At 36.7% G+C, this 19,464-nt stretch overlaps 3 protein-coding genes and 1 pseudogene across 4 annotated transcripts; 1 reads left to right on the forward strand and 3 right to left on the reverse strand.

Moving 5' to 3' along the window:
- The first annotated feature begins 7,368 nt into the window (after positions 1 to 7,368).
- LOC125846131 (histone H2A) lies at positions 7,369 to 14,397 on the forward strand. 2 transcript variants are annotated; one of them, XM_049525580.1, is made up of 3 exons: positions 7,369 to 7,638; positions 7,806 to 7,986; positions 14,174 to 14,397. In XM_049525580.1, exons 1-3 carry the CDS (start codon positions 7,429 to 7,431, stop codon positions 14,227 to 14,229), a joined length of 447 nt encoding a protein of 148 aa, XP_049381537.1. In that variant the 5' UTR covers positions 7,369 to 7,428; the 3' UTR covers positions 14,230 to 14,397. The 2 variants fall into 2 exon arrangements, with proteins under 2 accessions (XP_049381537.1, XP_049381536.1); XM_049525579.1 differs by lacking the exons at positions 7,369 to 7,638; positions 7,806 to 7,986 and adding an exon at positions 13,556 to 13,826 and having other exon boundaries at positions 13,993 to 14,397.
- Positions 9,413 to 10,237, reverse strand: LOC125843640 (protein FATTY ACID EXPORT 2, chloroplastic-like; annotated as a pseudogene).
- Positions 14,398 to 15,258: 861 nt separating the features above from the next.
- LOC125846130 (protein FATTY ACID EXPORT 2, chloroplastic-like) lies at positions 15,259 to 16,228 on the reverse strand. Its single transcript, XM_049525578.1, has one exon. It carries the CDS (start codon positions 16,226 to 16,228, stop codon positions 15,476 to 15,478), a length of 753 nt encoding a protein of 250 aa, XP_049381535.1. The 3' UTR covers positions 15,259 to 15,475.
- LOC125846132 (uncharacterized) lies at positions 15,438 to 19,413 on the reverse strand. The gene is made up of 4 exons (XM_049525581.1): positions 19,325 to 19,413; positions 19,151 to 19,219; positions 18,303 to 18,409; positions 15,438 to 16,352 (listed from the first exon to the last, which is right to left on the reverse strand). The coding sequence occupies exons 1-4, from the start codon at positions 19,401 to 19,403 to the stop codon at positions 16,275 to 16,277; spliced, it is 333 nt and encodes a 110-aa protein (XP_049381538.1). The 5' UTR covers positions 19,404 to 19,413; the 3' UTR covers positions 15,438 to 16,274.
- Between the last annotated feature and the right edge of the window lie 51 nt (positions 19,414 to 19,464).

The following is a 19,464-nucleotide window of genomic DNA, read 5'->3' on the forward strand; positions in this document are numbered from 1 at the left end:
CAACTGTGGTATCATTATACACAAGGAAAAACAAAAGTTGACTTCTGGAGAAATAATATTTCCAATTCCAAGCTAAATAGCCCTACTTTTTCACTCCACTACAAGAGAAAACTAGTATGGTGCACTAACAGGTAAAACAATGTTGCTGAGGTTATGTCACGACCCGATTTTCCGAGTCATGATGGCACCTACTACAATCCACCAGTAGGTAAACCAACCCGGAACAACAAGTAATGGGTCTGAGGGCAGAAACTAAACAAGAGTAGGTAAAATTTAAGATAACACTATAAACAAGCGGAAGCAAACCAAAACATATATACAAATAAAGATTCCTCCCACAACCTGGAAGTCACTAGTACCGAGCTACTAACAAGACGAGTACAAGTCCCAAAAGTGGACCACAGAAACTGGACTGTCTCGAAAGGCAAAAGACAAGTTTATGTATACAGATAGAGACTGAAGTAGTACAAAATGTTGCGTGCTCACCCCCGTCTCCGGATCAGACTGCTCCAAGCTCGATATCAATACTGGTCACTGGTGCTCGGGCCTGCATCACGAAAACATATGCAGAGCGTAACATAAGTACCAAAACATCAGGTACCCAGTAGGCATCGTAGGCCGACTGAACTTGAAAAGTAAAGGCAATATGAAAAGAAAGAATAACACAGACAAAGGTCAAGAACAGAAATCTAACTAACAATGGAATGCACACGAGTGTAGAAAGAACTAACTAACCCATAAGCCCAGAAGGTACACTCGTGCACAAATTAAATAAAAACCCGAACGGACCCCCAAAGCCCGACAAGTACACATAATAACTATAACTAAAGAGAATTGCATATAAGAANACCCCCGTCTCCGGATCAGACTGCTCCAAGCTCGATATCAATACTGGTCACTGGTGCTCGGGCCTGCATCACGAAAACATATGCAGAGCGTAACATAAGTACCAAAACATCAGGTACCCAGTAGGCATCGTAGGCCGACTGAACTTGAAAAGTAAAGGCAATATGAAAAGAAGGAATAACACAGACAGAGGTCAAGAACAGAAATCTAACTAATAATGGAATGCACACGAGTGTAGAAAGAACTAACTAACCCATAAGCCCAGAAGGTACACTCGTGCACAAGTTAAATAAAAACCCGAACGGACCCCCAAAGCCCGACGAGTACACATAATAACTATAACTAAAGAGAATTGCATATAAGAACCCAAGAACGGAGAACATCGAACCAGAACTTCAACCCCAATTAGTAGAATCTGATAGTACGGAGGTCGGACCTCAAACCAGATACTCACCAGAAGTACCCAAGTAACCAATCACAAGTATCAAGTATCTGAGGCCGGAACTCTAACCGGATGCTCTATATAAGTATCTGGGCAATAGAGGTCGGACCTTAAACCGGATGCTCCATATAAGTATCTGGGGAATAGAGGTCGAACCTTAAACCGGATGCTCTATATAAGTATATGGGCAATAGAGGCCGGACCTTAAACTAGATGCTCTATAAAGGTGCCAATGTAGTTGTTGAAAGAGTCCTAATCGATCCACGCTCATAAATGTCTGTGGAACTCCGTCCATACTTAGCCAATCAATGTAAGTCCTTGGAACCGAATCGAAAATAAAATTCAAATCATGAAGCAGAATTAGTGTCGCCGACGTAACTCGTGAAACCGTAACATCGAAAAAATAAAATAAGGATAACTATAGTCGAAGCAAGCATATCGCCTAGCTAAGGCCCAAACTATCAAACTCAAGTCTGCTACACCAGTCTACAGGGATCTAATGGTGCCCAACACTCCTTGAACACTCTACGACGAAGCCACGACAATTTCCAACACGTGAGACTTTGAATCACCCAAAATTGAGCTAAAATAAGTGAGATATGACCAAAACAAGAATGCCAAAAACAAAGGCTCGAAAAAGGGTACAACAGTCAGGTTATCGCGAAATTTACCTCAAACTACGCGCACCCAACAACTTCCGAACACTCTACAGCAAAGCCACCGAAAAAACGAAGCTCCCGCACTTCGAATCGCCTAAATCGATTTAGAGATGAGAGAGAGATGAGGGTTTAAGTTTGGGAAATGTTGCTGGTTTTTCTGCATTTATAGCAGATTTTTCTGCAATTTTTCCCAAAATTAAAAACTCCGACGGGGTGCTCCAAACTCGTTTGGAACCCCGTGCACGCAAACGAGATATGCAACCATACCAAATTCGATATTCCGAACTCAATGGCACAGTCAAAATTTCCATCAGAGGTCATCTCAATAAAAAGTGGGTCCCACTTCCAAAAGCCATTTTAACCAAAATCCACAAAAGAGCTCAAAAGAATATCGAAAACCTTGAGACACAAAAGAAGGGTCAATCTAGACCAAACTTGACATTTCAGAGCTAATCGCACTGACGGAATTTTAATCTGAGCGTGTTTTCCAAGAATGTTGACCAAAGTCAACCTTAGGCTTAAACTTAAAGTTAAAACGCCTAATCGCATTGACTCACACTGAAAATCTCGGGAGTCATGCCGACCATGCTACCAGCCAAAAATGACTCTTCCGAAGCTGATGGAATCGTCAGAAATGGATTCCGATGTCATCTTCTTGAACTTTTGATCGAAAATGATCGTTCAAGGTTCATAAGCTCCAAAACACAAAAACTCGCACCAAGACCAAACGAACGACCAGGTGACCGAACTGTCAGTCCCAGTAAGTCATAAATGACTTGGGGTTTCTACAGGAATGCTCTAAACGACACACGGAAGGCAAGACACCGAAATGACCAGGATGGTCATTACAGGTTAACAAGCTAATAACATGTTTTGCACCAAAAGACTACATTCGACCCACCAAAAGAAGAGCTGAAAAGGGGAATCCCATGGGCTCAAAGAGTGAGAGGGAGAGAGAAGCCATGATAGATGCCCCACAGTTGTGGCTAAGAGGTCTTCTGCTTGTAGCATTTGCAATTCTTTCTCCCATAGTCGGATACTTGTATTGCACTTGAACCATTGCATAGCTTTTTGCATAACCCATTTGGGAAACAACATTCGAATAGGACGTGTCTTAGGCTTTTAGTTAGGGTACATTTTTTATACAAGATGCATATGTATGTACATCATCACTGGCATGTCCTATCTTCGTAGTTCTTTCCAGCAGTGCCATCTAGAGGATAATCACTGCTTTTTGGCTAGATCATGTAAACCTCTTTAATATGAAACTTCCCATGCTTGATCAACTGAGTACCATCGTCCCAATATTCTCATATTGAAAATTTTCCTTATCATCCAACGATGCTTCCATTGTGAGTAGGTGTGAACCCAAGTTATCTATTTTCTCTTCACTGAGAGCCCATAGGAGTTTGTTGATAGCAGATTGGTTCTGGATCTTCAAATTGATTATGTTCAATCACTCAGCTCCTTCAAGCAAAACAAATCTTACCTTTTTTGCGGTTGTTTTTAATTCTTGACATCGAAAAAAATATATTCGCAAAGCACAAATTTAGTTCCTACAGACTTATGTGGATAGAGGCATATTCCTAAACAACTGTTGTTAGACAAAGCAAAAGTTCTGAATTTGTCTTGCAAAATTAGATCATTAGTTAATGATACTTTGGCCTACATATTTTCATTAAATTGAAAACAGAGGCAAAAATTAAAAAGTCACCTATTGGGGGGACAATCATTAAAGACCATCTCGAAATAGAAGGAATCCATTCAAATACTTGCATCCCATACCAGTAAAGCTCTGGACACAGTTGCTACTCCAATCTAAAGGTAACTTAATACAGCCATCAATTTGATAACCTTCTCAGTGATGAGAGTTGAATAATTCTTTTTAATTCACAAGGTTAAAATCATCACATTCTATCCGAAGGGCTTTACTTTAGGAGAGATGCATACTTTTTTTCTATTAGAATTTTTTTACATTATTTTGAGATTGCCTGAACTCACGTTGGAGAGAATTAGGACTGAAGCTCTATCGCAAGTAAAAACTTGAGAATTTACACAAAAGTAAAGAAACAGGTTCTTAGTTTATATAGATTCTGGACCAATCGCTTATTAGGATTCCTTATTTGTACCTATTTTAATCATTTTTTCTGTTCAGTGCCAAGGATTTAATCACTGAACTTGAATTAGAAATAGCTTAATATGCAAGCCGTATGAAGCTCTACACTTAAAGAAAATTCAAGCCACTTCGGGAAGCGGCATTTAAGACTCAAAAGCACATAATCAATAAACAAACCCAAGCAATTCTACAGTACAAGGCACAAGCTTTGTAAAGCTGTAAAAATGCAGTGTGTCACTTCAGTCAAACGTCATGTTCACAGAATGAGGATGAAGCCTCTTTCTCTGCGAGAATCAGCACAATGAGCAATCTGTGATCCCCGCAACACCAGCATTCAGCTTACTCCTCCCATATATTGAAACAAGACATAATTCATTCAGATGATTCAACTTAGTCACTCAATAATGATCCCATTACCTGTTTCCTAAGTCAACTTTTTAAAGCTTATTACAAACATTGGATAAAACTAGATAGAAGCTTAGAGTAAAGCTAATTGCACAAAGACTGCAATTGTGAAACCAGGGGGCAAAGAATAGAGTGACAAAACCTACCTCACGATTGACTCCCGCATTATTGACTTCAGGACACAGATCACCACCTTCAGCTGGTGCCTGCCACCATCGGCAAAGCCTTGTCGTTGTATGGGATAAGGATTAGCATTTCCACTATAATCATACATCTCTTACATAAATTAAAGAGTACAGTAGATTACATCATTCCATCTAAGTCACAAATCCAAAGCGATGGAAAAATTAAATAAGCATAATACCCATACAGGAATGGCTGAAATTTTCCTACAAGTACTTTCTTTCTTGCAACTAGAAAAGGAAAGGTTAAAGTACAGAGAGTCTGTGGTGTGGCTCCACTAAGCACTGGATATAGAGGCAAACATTACTACCAGACCCATCAGTTCGTCTGCATTGCTTCTGTATGATATTTCATCAAATCAGCATCTAGATCTTCTGCAGATACCTTTTCTCCACGACCTCCTCTTCCCCATCCTCTGTTGCCTCCTCGAAATCCATGACCATGTCCTCTGCCACCCCGTGACCTCCCAAAACCACCACCTCTTGCTTGACCACTGTTTTAACACAAATGAAATATGATTAGAACACATTGAATGGAAACTAATCCCACATCCATAATCCAGTTATATCATATAACTACGTTAAACAATATCAAAAGAGAGGACAAAACCAAATGAACAACTCAACTGAAGATTTAAATCAAACAAGTACTAAAACATGAGATTAAGCTATTGCGGAATTCTTTTACATCAATTGACACTGAATCACTTGCAATGAGTTGACCGATCATCCAATTAGCCGAGTGAGTGCTAATAGTTGTCAGCATATTAGTCATTTAATCAAGTACTAAGGGCACTAAACCAGAGAGGGAACTCTTAAGGATTTCAAACTGAAGCCATCACATTAACCACTCAGCACAGTAAGCATCCAACACTGAAGTTATGTACCTCACTTCATGGAAAATCTTGTCACAAGTGGCACAATTTCGATTCTTCACTAACTTCCATTTTGCATGATAACTTTGTTAGTGCAACAACATTCAAGGGGCCAAACAGTGGAATAAATTGTTAGTGTGCTAATACCAAAAAAGTTCCAATTCAATGCCTCTTGAACACTTCCAATACTCCATAGACTAAAGACAGTTGAAGTTAATAAAGGGAAGTTAATTGAAGTAAAAAGAATTAAGTCTTAGTATTACTTTTTTAACAAAGGAAATGTTTACTCACTAACTCCACATTTTACTCAATTTTCTCCTTTTCTGCAGCCAAACAAAGCTTAGGCATTTGCATGATAGTTGTTTTATTTATACTTCCGTATGATCTATCCACATGATTAACTCCAATACAAGTCTCCAAAACCAACCACACATTTATCATTCTTTTCTTGTGCTGCGCCTATAGTTGGTTCTTGTGCGCATTTATATTTTACCTCTTACATTGTCTTTGTTCCTTGTGGCAATACAGAGCAAGTTGACTCCATATATTAAAGCAGATGGCAGAAAGGATTTCTTGTCTCGATTATCAACAATTCACGAATCCCAAACAAGTTGAGATCGGCTCTTTGTTCTCTATTCAGGTCCATCTACACACTCAAATGACAATGACAATGAGATCGGTCTTCAACTTACTATTTCTCCTCTGTTTAGTAAGCAGGAGCATAATATGCAGCAATCTTCTATTGAAGCTGTAGCTTGTGTTCTCAGCTCTTTCTTCGTAAAGGATTGATCTCAGCAATTTATGTCTTGAGAAGTAACCCTCTATTTTTTTTATGTAATACAAAACAATAACCCCAAAAGAAAATGGATGTTCATGTAATTATCGAAACCATTTCACATGTACTCCATCACTTTAGAAATTTAAAACTAAAATTAACAATTGTATCTTTAACATTAAAGACATTAATATTTTAAATATTGCGCATCATTTCTCAAAAAACATTTAATAAACTTCCTCTCTCCAACAATACTTGTTCACTAGTATTCATTTTGCATGTTTCTTAAAAAACTATAAATAGAAGAATAATTTTATTATATCACTCATTGAATATAGTAATAAATACAATGTCTTGGAAAATATAATAAAGAAATGACTATAATTAATTGCAAAAACTATACGAAAAGTACAATAAATTGCAATTTTTTTTGCATACTAATATGATGAAAAAATACATCGTAAAATGTTGGTTAAAGTTTTTATCATTTGCGTCTAAAAAAAAATTATGACAATTAAAAGTGGACGAAAGAAATAGTTTTTAGTAATGAAGTGAAAATGAGATGATCATCAATTCATTATTGTAGGAGTAATAAAGGTCTTTATGGATATACGACAACCGACATTAATTACTCTCTTTAATATCTACACGGTTTAACTATTGTTGTGCGAAAATTGTTAGCACTAATTAAATTAAACAAAACCTCTGGATCTCGAAATACAAGTGTTATTATCCTAAACCTACATCGAAACAACCAAATTTTCTCGTCCCTTCTTTTGATGACGAACAATTTTATATTATTAATGCAATTTAAAAGAATTAAACTTAAGGTATTCTATAAATTCGAAAAGGGCAAAATATTTCAGGCGGGAGAAAGGCTTTTTAACCTTAAACAACACTCAATTCACACAGTCTGCTTCCTATTGGTCCATTTGAAATGACACGGATCGAGACATTTTAAATGTACACCGTCGGATTAAAGATCAATCCAACGGCTGTAAACAAGCATCCGAAAAACCAAATGACAACCAAAGATCTCTATAAAAACCATCCGCAGATTCTTACCAGTTATCATCTCTCCGACAATCAATTATCTCTTTCAAAGAAAATAAAGAAGCTATTCTTGAAATGGAGTCTACCGGAAAAGTGAAGAAGGGTGCCGCCGGCAGGAGGGGAGGAGGCCCAAAGAAGAAGCCTGTTTCCCGGTCTGTAAAGGCCGGTCTTCAGTTCCCCGTTGGAAGAATCGGAAGGTTTTTGAAAAAAGGCCGATACGCTCAACGTGTTGGTTCTGGTGCTCCCGTTTACTTGGCGGCTGTTCTTGAATATTTGGCTGCTGAAGTAAATTTCCCTTCCTTCCCTCCATTTATGATTTGCTAATTTGGTCCAATTAGGATCTAGGGTTTCAATTTTTTGATTGGTTGTTCTTATTTTTGTGTTGAAATTCTCTTATAGGTTGAAATTCATGTTGGGTATCTCACAAGTTTTGATTTTGTTTGATTTTATAGGTGTTGGAGTTGGCTGGAAATGCTGCTCGTGACAACAAAAAGAACAGAATCATCCCAAGGCACTTGCTTTTGGCTGTGAGGAATGATGAAGAGCTTGGGAAACTTCTTGCTGGTGTAACAATTGCACATGGTGGTGTTCTTCCAAACATAAACCCAATTTTGTTGCCAAAGAAGACTGGAGGTGAAAAGGCCCCTAAATCTCCATCCAAAGCTACCAAATCTCCTAAGAAGGCTTAGATTCTATTAGGGTGTTGTTTTTTTGGATCTTCTGTGTATGTAATTCTGTCGTTAGAAGCTGTTGATTGTCCTTGATGGATATTAAAATGGAATTAGTTGGAACTACTGTTAGATCTTTGTTAGTTTTTTTCTCAATTATCAATCAATGAAACCCCTTGTTTCTTTACAATTGCATTTCCTCATTTCTTTGTTTTTGTCTGTTGCCTTTTTCTAGATGTTGTTAATGTTGAAGGAATCACAATAAAGTGGAAAAAAAATGATACTTTGGTTCTCTCTACAATTAAGAGCCATGTTCATTTGCCTTTTATCATGGTGTTTGTTTGGTTTTTGACTTTTCTGATGTCAGATCTTGGCCATTGAAAGCTAATGATTTCTTATTGGGGCATATGAAAAAGAAATTAACTTCATTCATTTTAAGCATAGCTTGGTGTTGCAATCTAGTCTAGATACTAGTGTTTAATAGAGGAAACTGCATTTCTTAGGTAAATTCTAGTTGGCAAGTTCAATCGGATAGGCACCTAAGTTGAAGCATTTTTCAATCAATTTGTTAACCCAGTAATAAAAACACACAAATTACAATAACCAACGGTTCTTGATGCTTAATTGCTAGATTAACATAGACACGGTGACTTGTCACATTAAAATTATGAGTGGATGATATTTGACTAAGAACTCTTTGATGTGGATGATGCCAGTAGGATGAGGGAGCTTTTGTGATCGAATAAGTTAAACGAGTGATTGAGGAAGAGTTCTTGATGTCCAGACAATGAACAAAGTCATGGATCAATAACAAACTTAGGAGTTCTGAATAAGATATTGGTTCAGGTTATGCGAACAACGTAATGTCCTTATAATCGGGTCTTAGTACTTGGAACATATAGATATTAAAATCAGATATGTTCAAGGTCCATCCCGCAACAACTAGTTCATCTGAAAGAAGTTTCACCTTTCTAAGGTATTGTTGTAATACTGAGAGCGTCTTGTTTGAGGTTCTGCAATTGCATATGGAGATTAAAAACTTGAGCGTTTGAAGTGAAGGAGAAGGACAAAATAAGCTATTATAACAAGTACTGTACTATATAATATTGAAGAATAAGAAACTATGTTATTGCTAGATAATATTACTAATATGGAAATCACATAGAAACAGCAATAATAGAGGAAAACTTCTCCAAAAACAGAATGGATTCACTACGGAGAAAGAGGGTAAACGAAGGTGCCCTTGATACAATATTAGTGTTTTACTAGAGAGTTGTAGCAGCCCAACTGCTTAGAAAACTTGACAAAATCCAAATTCAAACAGATATCAAAACTAAAATCCACAGAAGAGAGTAGATACTAATGGTTATCTGTGTTGACAAATACTTAGCTCATTTTAGGGGATCTAATGAGCAAAAATAACCACCAGTCATAACAAAAGACACAAAGGAGACAACACCAGCTGGAAAAACCTTCTTTGATTTCAGAAAATGAGACCCCATTACTCCAAGAAGTCCAGCTGAGAGGACGAAACCAATTCCTGATGCCAAAACAGGTTGTGTTGGAAGCATAGTATAAACAGCGTACAGGAGGGAGGCAGAAACTCCACCTGCAATCAGGGATTTTGTGCTGCCACTCTTAATATAACCCATAAAACCACCAGCTCCAACCAAGAAAGCATATCCCAATGTCAATTTCTGGGACATAGAGAGGGCCATTTTCTTTTTACTGTTATGATCCTCACCTTCATCTGAACCCCCCTCATTATTATTTCCACCATTATCTCCCCTACCGCCATTTGTACCCCCAGAATCACCTCCACCACCACCACCTGCCTCTGGCAGAATATCGATTCCTGGCCCAGCTGGATCAACAGTAAAGGTAGTTGGCATTGTAGAGTCAGCAGAGACAACACTGGCTCTGACCCCCAAAGAGAAATGCTTCGATCCAGCAGACAAGCCTGGATACACTGTGCAAGGGGTATTCAAGGTATGAAGAGACGAATGAAGTGATCACCTCAATGGCTGACTCTGAGCAATGAAAAGCTGCCTTTGACTCCAAGCTTGGACTCTAAAGTTAGGTAACACTATGGAGGACTGAGAAATGGCCAAAAATTCACCCATTATCTGGAATATGAAATAACAATGTGTACACTGAATTATGGGAAACTTATTTTCGGGATGTTTTGTTTTCAGCAGCTTCTGTAGTCTCAGCAACTTCCATCAACAATCTGCAGTCGGTAGATCATGATTTCAATGACAGAAGAGAAATAGACAAAGTAAATGGGAATCAACAAGACTCGGACAGGACAGTCGATGTAAGATATTTCAGCAGGAGGATGCACTTTAATTATAAAGATGGCAAAGTAAAAGATAATGCCACATAACATATTCACATTATTGATAGTATAACATTTCTACTACTCTCAGCTGTGCTTTCCCTCATCTCTATTTCTCTGTATGCTTGGCACTTGTCGTGTTTATTGCAAATTATAGTAACACAATGTTTAGATACTTCCGTACGTAATGTCCATTATAACTCCAAAAAAATCACTGTAGTGATAGATGTGGCAATAAATAGTAGATCAAAGTGAGGAAAGGTAGAGACCACGAGAAGGAAAACTTGGGACAACAAGAGACTTGCAAGTCTTCATTTCCACTAAAGAGTTGATGAGCCAATTAATTCAACAAATCAATTAAAATAGGAGCAACCAAAAACAAGCAACAATAATAAGCAGATGCAGTTCCTACAGCTAAAGCAATATATATATATATATATATATATATATATGTAACTTCCAACTTCCAAGAACCTAGATCCAGTGAAAGTTAGTTGTTCTTATATTCTTTGCAAGTTTTTTTTTTTTTGTTATAAGCCTATGAATGGCCCCCAAACTCCTTCATCATTGGTCCCTTTTCAGCAACTGTAAGCATTTGCAGGACATTTATTAGTGTTTGATTGAGAAATAATATTAACTTTGTTGGCTACAACTTCAATATGGATATCAAATCGAAATTTAATTATCGAGCCAACATTTAAAAATTTGATATTTGGTATTTACTTTTATCATTACCGAACCCGAAATTTGAAAATCAAACACCCACCCGTAATGGAGATAATTAAGTGTTCTATTTTAGGCGGAGTGATGTATATCTCACTCCAATATGGTATAAAATTACTAAATGATGGGATAATAAATGTTTGGGAGTAGCAAGAATTATTTTGGGATGCTTTCTCTCTCGTGCACGTTAGCATAACCTGCGCCCACCATAGGTAATATACCCACTCAGAAGGTGATAATGACAAGGGAAGCACAAAACATGAAGGGAAGTAGGGAGGAAAACTGCGGAATCAGTTGACTCAAGAGGGTTAGATGAATTAGCAACAATGAGTATATATAGATCTTCAGTACAACTGAAGAAAAAGCAGAAATTGGAAATGAGGTCACCAGCATATATACCTGAGCAAGCTCGGACTAATGTAATACTTAGGGCTCGTTTGGTGTGAGGGATAAAAATAAATAATGGAATAAAAATTTTGTGTCTTGTTTGGTTGCCATTTTGGAATAACTTTTCCCACCATTTATATCATAGTGATGGAATAAGTTATTCCATATACATGGTGGATAAGTTATCACAGGATAGCTAATCCCAAAATAACTAATTCTGCGATAATTTGTTCCCAACCAAATAACCCCTTGGTAAACAATGAAACAACAACAAGCTCAAGCAGAAGTAATATGGACTGTGTTAGTTCAGTCCTCGAGGGAGGGGTGGGAGTCCTACAGAATCGAGTAGTAGCAAGCAATCATGTGGTCACTATTTAGCTTAAAACCTATTTATAATAAAAATCAGTTGAATTTTTAAGTATGTCGTACTTAATCTAGACAATATTAATTCCTTGATAGTGTCAATGAAGCAGTAAAATAATAAATTAACCAACAAACAATAAATGAGAGATGAAATAACAAAAAATGAAAAATTCTTACTCCATTTCCAGAGTCGATCAATAAATGTTGGCGCGAAGGGTTGTGTGTACTCCAAATAAGTAATATTTACTTTTTCAAAAGTCAATTTAAATAATTTTCAAAGTTAAATTTGATTACATTAATTTGATATTTTAAACAAAAAAAAATTAGATATTCAAAAACTATAAGAAAAGTATTATAAATTGCAAATTTTTGCATACCAATATGATGAAAAAATACATCGTAAAATGTTTGTCAAAATTCTTATTATTTGACTCTAAAAGAGGAAACTATGACGATAAAAAATGGACGGAGGAAGTAGTTTTTAGTATTGAAGTGAAAATCAGATGATCATCATTGTAGGGGTAATGAAGGTCTTTATGGATAGACGACAACTAACATTAACGACTCTCCTTAATATCTACACGGTTTAGCTGTTGTTGTGCGTAAACGGTTAGCGCTAGTTGGATTAAATGAAATCTCGAAATACAAGTGTTATTGTCCTAAACCTGCATCGCAACAACCAAATTTTCTCGGCTCCTTCTTTTGATGACGAGCAATTTTATATTATTAATGCAATTTAAAAGAATTAAACTTTAAGGGGTCGTTTGGTAAAATGTATTAGGAAAAATAACGCATGCATTAGCCTTGTGTATTACTAATACCTTGTTTGGTACTCTTTTCTAACCTATGTGTAACTAATGCTTGCATATTTACATTAGTTGTACACTCTATTGTATATTAATGTATGCATTACTAATACATGCATTGACTCAATTAAAGATCCATTTACCTCTCAAATCCTTTTTTACATCTTTTCTACTCCCTCCGTCCCTTTTTAGTTGTCCACTTTAGAAATGACACACAGATTAAGGCAACAATGATTAGCACAGTGAAGTTACAATTTTACCCTTATGACAACTTTTCACTTCAAAATTACAACCACTTATTTGAATTCAAGTGAAATAAATTGGAGGGAAACAACATACACTTTTACAATTTTCAAGAAGTGTAAATAAGGGTATAATAGGAAAAAATTTGTTGTCCTTTCTTGATTTGTCAAAATGGACAACTAAATAGGGACAACTAAAAAAGGAAATATGGACAAGTAAATAGGGACGGAGGGAGTATCATAATAGTGGAGGGGGTCTTAGTAAATTAATTTTTTTATGTAATGCAAGTTATTTTTAATGCATAAAAATAATATATGTATAATTAATACAAGCATAACTAAAACATGCATTGTCAATACAAACATTACTAATACACTATATTTAGCATTATTCTTATATATTCTACCAAACGACCCCTGATATTCTATAGATTCGAAATTTTTCGCCAAAGGGCAAAATATTTCAGGCGGGAGAAATGGTTTTAACCTTAAACAACATTCAAATTCACAGACTCCGCTTCTTATTGGTCCATTTGAAATGACGCAGATCGAGACATATTGAATGTACACCGTCGGATTAAAGATCAATCCAACGGCTGTAAACAAGCATCCGAAAAACCAAATGACAACCAAAGATCTCTATAAAAACCATCCGCAGATTCTTACCCAATTCATTATCTCTCCGACAATCAATTATCTCTTTCAAATCAAACAAAATAAAGAAGCAGTTGCTGAAATGGAGTCCACCGGAAAAGTGAAGAAGGGTGCCGCCGGCAGGAGGGGAGGAGGCCCAAAGAAGAAGCCTGTTTCCCGGTCTGTAAAGGCCGGTCTTCAGTTCCCCGTTGGAAGAATCGGAAGGTTTTTGAAAAAAGGCCGATACGCTCAACGTGTTGGTTCTGGTGCTCCCGTTTACTTGGCCGCCGTTCTTGAATATTTGGCTGCTGAAGTAAATTTCCCTTCCTTCCCTCCATTTATGATTTGCTAATTTGGTTCAATTAGGATCTAGGGTTTCAATTTTTTGATTGGTTGTTCTTATTTTTGTGTTGAAATTCTCTTATAGGTTGAAATTCATGTTGGGTATCTCACAAGTTTTGATTTTGTTTGATTTATAGGTGTTGGAGTTGGCTGGAAATGCTGCTCGTGATAACAAGAAGAACAGAATCATCCCAAGGCACTTGCTTTTGGCTGTGAGGAATGATGAAGAGCTTGGGAAACTTCTTGCTGGTGTAACAATTGCACATGGTGGTGTTCTTCCTAACATCAACCCAATTTTGTTGCCAAAGAAGACGGGAGGTGAAAAGGTCCCTAAATCTCCATCCAAAGCTACCAAATCTCCCAAGAAGGCTTAGATTCTTTATGGGTTTTTTTTTTTTTTTTTTTTGGATCTTCTGTGTATGTAATTTTGTTGTTAGAAGCTGATGATTATCCTTGATGGATATTAAATGGAATTAGTTGGAACTACTGTTAGTTTTTTTTTCCTCAATCATCAATCAATGAAACCCCTTGTTTCGACTTTACAATTTCCTTTCCTCATTTCTTTGTTTATGTCTGTTGCTTTTGTTCCTGAAATGATATGCTTTTTCTAGATGTTGAAGGAATCACAGCATCAATAAAGTGAAAAAATGATGTTTTGATTCTCTCTACAATTGAGAGCCATGTTCATTCACCAATTAAGATGTCAGATCTTGTCCATTGGGCGTATCAGATTGAACACTACTTATGATTTCTTATTGGGGCATATGAAAAAGTAATTAACTTCATTCATTTTAAGCATTGATTGGTGTTGCACATCTAGATACGACTGTTTCATAGAGGAAAATGCACCTCCTAGGTAAATTCTAGTTGCCTAGTTCAATCAAGTTTTCATACTTGAAGCATTTTTTTGATCAAATTGTATACCTGGTAATTAAGAACACACAAATTATAATGATCAACTAATTAGTAAGGTTCTTGATGCTGAGTTGCTAGATTAATATAAACACGGTGACTTGTCATGTTGACAATCACTACATAAAATTATGGGTGGATGTCATTTGACTAAGAACTCTTTGATGTGGATGACCAAATCAAAGATGCCAATAGGATGAGGGAGGTTTTGTAATCGAATAAGTTGAACAAGTGATTGAGGAAGAGTTCTTGGTGTAGACACCATTGTTACTCTTAACATGAAAGAAACGGTTCTTGGAATCCCAATCCTTCACAAGAAAATAATTAGGATGGATTTTTTTTTAAAAAAAAACAATAATATCATGTCCACATCGTTGAACAGAAAGAGAGGAGTTTTGTGATGGAGACAATAGAGAAGCTACGATATTTTACTAGATCATATTACTACTAATGTGGTAAATCACATATAAACATCAATAATAGAGGAAAACTTCTCCAAAAACAGAATGAATTCACTACGGAGAAAGAGGGTAAACAAAGGTGCCCTTGATACAATAAAAGTGTTTTACTAGAGAGTTCTAGCAGCTCAACAACTTAGAAAACTTGACAAAATCCAAATTCAAACAGATATCAAAACTAAAATCCACAGAAGAGAGTAGATACTAATGATTATCTGTGTTGACAAATACTTGGCTCATTTTAGGGAATCTAATGCGCACTGCGCAATATTCCATGCAAATAACCACCAGTCATAATAAAAGACACAAAGGAGACAACACCAGCTGGAAAAACCTTCTTTGATTTCAGAAAACGAGATCCCATTACTCCAAGAAGTCCAGCTGAGAGGCCGAAACCAATTGCTGATGCCAAAACAGGTTGTGTTGGAAGCATAGTATAAACAGCGTACAGGAGGGAGGCAGAAACTCCACCTGCAATCAGGGATTTTGTGCTGCCACTCTTAAGATAACCCATAAAACCACCAGCTCCAACCAAGAAAGCATATCCCAATGTCAATTTTTGGGACATAGAGAGGGCCATTTTCTTTTTACTGTTATGATCCTCACCTTCATCTGAACCCCCCTCATTGCCACCATCATTATTATTTCCACCACCATCTCCCCTACCCCCACTGTCATCATTTGTACCCCCAGAATCACTTCCACCACCACCACCTGCCTCTGGCAGAATATCGATTCCTGGCCCAGCTGGATCAACAGTAAAGGTAGTTGGCATTGTAGAGTCAGCAGAGACAACACTGGCTCTGACCCCCAAAGAGAAATGCTTCGATCCAGCAGACAAGCCTGGATACACTGTGCGAGAGGTAGTCAAGGTATGAAGAGATGAATGAAGTGACCTCAATGGCTGACTATGAGCAATGAAAAGCTGCCTTTGACTCCAAGCTTGGACTCGAAAGTTAGGCAACACTATGGAGGACTGAGAAATGGCCAAAAATTCACCCATTATCTGGAATATGAAATAGCAATGTGTACACTGAATTACGAGAAATTTATTTTTGGGATGTTTTGTTTTCAACAGCTTCTGTAGTCTCAGCAACTTCCACAAAAATCAGTCTTCCATCAACAATCTGCAGTCGGTAGATCATTTCAATGACAGAACAGAAATAGACAAAGTAAATGGGAATCAACAAAACTCGGACAGTCAATGTAAGATATTGCACCAGGAGGAAATGAAAATAGATGCATTTTATAAAGCTGGGAAACAAATTTCCCCCCGAAAGTAAAAGAAGCTTTCTGCAAAAGATAATGCCACTTAACATATTCACATTATTGATATAACATTTCTACTACTCTCAGTTGTGCTTTCTCTCATCTCTATTTCTCTGTCTGCTTGGCACTTCTCGTGTTTATTGCAAATTATAACAATCTTTTTTATCTGTGCACACAATGTTTAGGTACTTCCGTCTTGAATGACGTAATGTCCATTATGCCAAAATAACACCAAAAACACACAAAAAATAAAAAAATCATTGTAGTGAGAGAATGGACAGTGATAGATGTGGCAATTAGGTACCAATATTAGATCAAAGTCAGGAAAGGTAGAGACCACGGGGGGTGGGTGGAGGTAGTGGCTTAATAGAGGGGAAGCAGACAGTTCCTCAGTTTGGAGTTTGATATCATAGTTTTGTTCTTCAACTGACATATTTTATGCATACAAGTATACTTTCTTCTTTTTCTTGTTTTGTTTATTACCGGTTTAAAAAATTCTCTTCTCCAGAACACAACCATCCATTTTTAAGTCATGTTTTCCTAGAATTTGAGAAATTAGATAACAGCTTTAGAGGGTGTTTGGATTGGCTTAAAAGTTGGCCAAACCTACTTTTAAGTCAGTTTTTTACTTTTAAGAGTGTTTGACAAATATAAAAAATAACTTAAAATAAGACAAAAATGACTTAAAATAAGTTACGAAGTGTTTGGCAAGGTAAAAAATGACTTAAAATAAGTCAAAAACCAAAAGTAGGTCTCCCCTTACTTTTTATTTTTTGACTTTTCAGTTTGACTTTTTATTTTTGACTTAAAAGCTACTTTTTTTAAGCCAATCCAAACAGGCACTTAGTCTATCCTAAAAAATTCCCAGTTTCTTATCAGTAACTCAATGACTACCACTACTTAAAGCAATATAACATCTCGACCAGTGAACATCAAGAGATTCGTCTCTACTATATTTGTCAGCAAAACCAGAAGGAAAACTTGGGACAACAAGAGACTTCCCAGTCTTCATTTCCACTAAAGAGTTTATGAGCCAATTAATTCAACAAAGGTAGCACATAGCTCAATTAAAAGATAAATAAAATAGGAACCAAAACAAACAACAATAATAAGCATTCATAATGAGATGCAGTTCCTAGTTCCTACAGCTAACACAATGTCTCTATGTAAACCAGTAACTTCCAAGAACCTAGATCTTTCTTTCCAGTGAAAGTTAGTTGTTCTAAGATGGTTATATTCTTTACAAGTTTTGTTATAAGCTTATGAATATCCCCCAACTTACATTTTCCACCCTGATCATTGGTCCCTTTTCAGCAATAATTATCCTGACTCCAACCGAAAGCATTTGCAGGATCATTATCATATTTCAAAGTCTTTACAACCAACGAATGCACCAGTAGATGCAGGTTGATTATAGATCACAGAGTCAAACATCAAGCTGAAACGATTCAGCTTGAAATGCATCTTAAGCTTACAGTTTTGCAGTGAAGTGTTGGAATTAGATATCTGTTTACTTTAACCCGTGATGATTGATAAATAATTTATTTTAAACAGATGGCGGTTTAAGAATTGTCAATAGGTAGAGGCATGCCTAGTTTAAAATGTGGGATAGCACTATAACGATAACTCTTTGTCCCCTTTCTAGCAATAGGTACAGATTTAGTAAAAACTTATATATTATCCAAAGTTTTATATACAAAGTACATCCACCATTGTTGATCCGTATCACTATTAAGCACGTTCCATTAACTCAATATACAGATAACACACATAACCAAGCATACACATTTAGAAAGCTGAGGTATTACCCTTCCGTTCAAGGAATTCAATGCACTCTGGGCATCTGCTTCTGACTCAAAGGTAACAAATCCAAAACCTTTAGGCCTTTGCGTTCTTGGATCTTTAACAAGCCTTGCTGCTCACCCAATTAATAAATCCATATCAATCAATCAAATTAACTAAGCCTTAATACTAAACTACTTGCAGACCCACTTTAACGAAATTCATCATGAAGTGTATGAGTTGAGATCGAAATCCCAACAAAAAACAAAAAAACATTTGGTGATTTCTTCCCACCAGTCCCAATTTTAGTGGACAAAGTTATCTGGTACTCATGGAATTAGTCGAAGTGCACGAAAACTAACCCGGACACCACGGTCATCAAAAACAACAATATACCCAACGTAATCTCACAAAGTGTGGTATGAGGAAGGTAGGTGCACACAGACCTTACCCCTACCCCTACCTAGAGATAGAGAGGTTATTCCGAATAGACACAGACAAAAGCATTTCAGAAAAAGGAAATAACAGAAATGAAAAAGTCATGCCAAAATACTATAAAAAGCATAACAAAGCTTCCAACACAGAAACTATACAAAAGAAATACAATAACCGAAGTACAAAAAAACAACAACAATTAGTAATAGAAATCGAGGAACAAGAAGCTACAAGAGTTATACTTCGACTACTAATAAGTAAGGATAATCACCACCACACTCTACTACCTGCAACCTACTACCCTAATCGAAACCAGAGTCATCCAAAAAAAAAATCACATCATCTTTGTAGAGAGTTACAAAGCAATCACATAAAGTGGATTAAATCATCTTTCAATTAAAAATTTCAGGAAAACAACAATGAAGAAATGCGAATTAACCTTCTGTAACAACGCCAAAAGGTGAAAATATCTTCTTCAACTGTTCACTCGTAGTATAAAACGACAATCCTGTTTAACAAACAAAAAAATCAAATGCATCAGTATTAGGGTTTCAATAAGAACCCCACCAGACATAAATCCAGAGAGAGAGAGAGAGAGAGAGAGAGTGTGTACTGTTCACGAATAGCTGCAACCCTTTTGCCATCTGAGTTTCAGAGAGCAGCGCTGTGTCTAAGTCAAAGAGACACTGCATTTCTCCAAATTGCATACTGGTCCTTGGTTTTAATCCATATTTCGTGTTGGTCCCTTCTTTC

Source organism: Solanum stenotomum, chromosome 11 (genome assembly GCF_019186545.1).
Source record: "Solanum stenotomum isolate F172 chromosome 11, ASM1918654v1, whole genome shotgun sequence".
In the NCBI taxonomy this organism is placed as follows: Eukaryota; Viridiplantae; Streptophyta; class Magnoliopsida; order Solanales; family Solanaceae; genus Solanum; species Solanum stenotomum.

What these genes read in the sequence shown, in the direction of transcription:
- LOC125846130 (XM_049525578.1), bottom strand. Translation starts at nt 16,228, where the DNA reads ATGGGTGAATTTTTGGCCATTTCTCAGTCCTCCATAGTGTTGCCTAAC.
- LOC125846132 (XM_049525581.1), bottom strand. Translation starts at nt 19,403, where the DNA reads ATGCAGTGTCTCTTTGACTTAGACACAGCGCTGCTCTCTGAAACTCAG. An exon ending in TTTTGGCGTTGTTACAGAAG is followed by an intron (nt 18,410 to 19,150) that starts GTTAATTCGCAT and finishes TTGGGTGAGCAG; the next exon opens with CAAGGCTTGTTAAAGATCCA. An exon ending in TGAATTCCTTGAACGGAAGG is followed by an intron (nt 16,353 to 18,302) that starts GTAATACCTCAG and finishes TACCGACTGCAG; the next exon opens with ATTGTTGATGGAAGACTGAT.
- LOC125846131 (XM_049525580.1), top strand. Translation starts at nt 7,429, where the DNA reads ATGGAGTCTACCGGAAAAGTGAAGAAGGGTGCCGCCGGCAGGAGGGGA. An exon ending in TTGAATATTTGGCTGCTGAA is followed by an intron (nt 7,639 to 7,805) that starts GTAAATTTCCCT and finishes TTGATTTTATAG; the next exon opens with GTGTTGGAGTTGGCTGGAAA. An exon ending in GTTGCCAAAGAAGACTGGAG is followed by an intron (nt 7,987 to 14,173) that starts GTGAAAAGGCCC and finishes AGAAGACGGGAG; the next exon opens with GTGAAAAGGTCCCTAAATCT.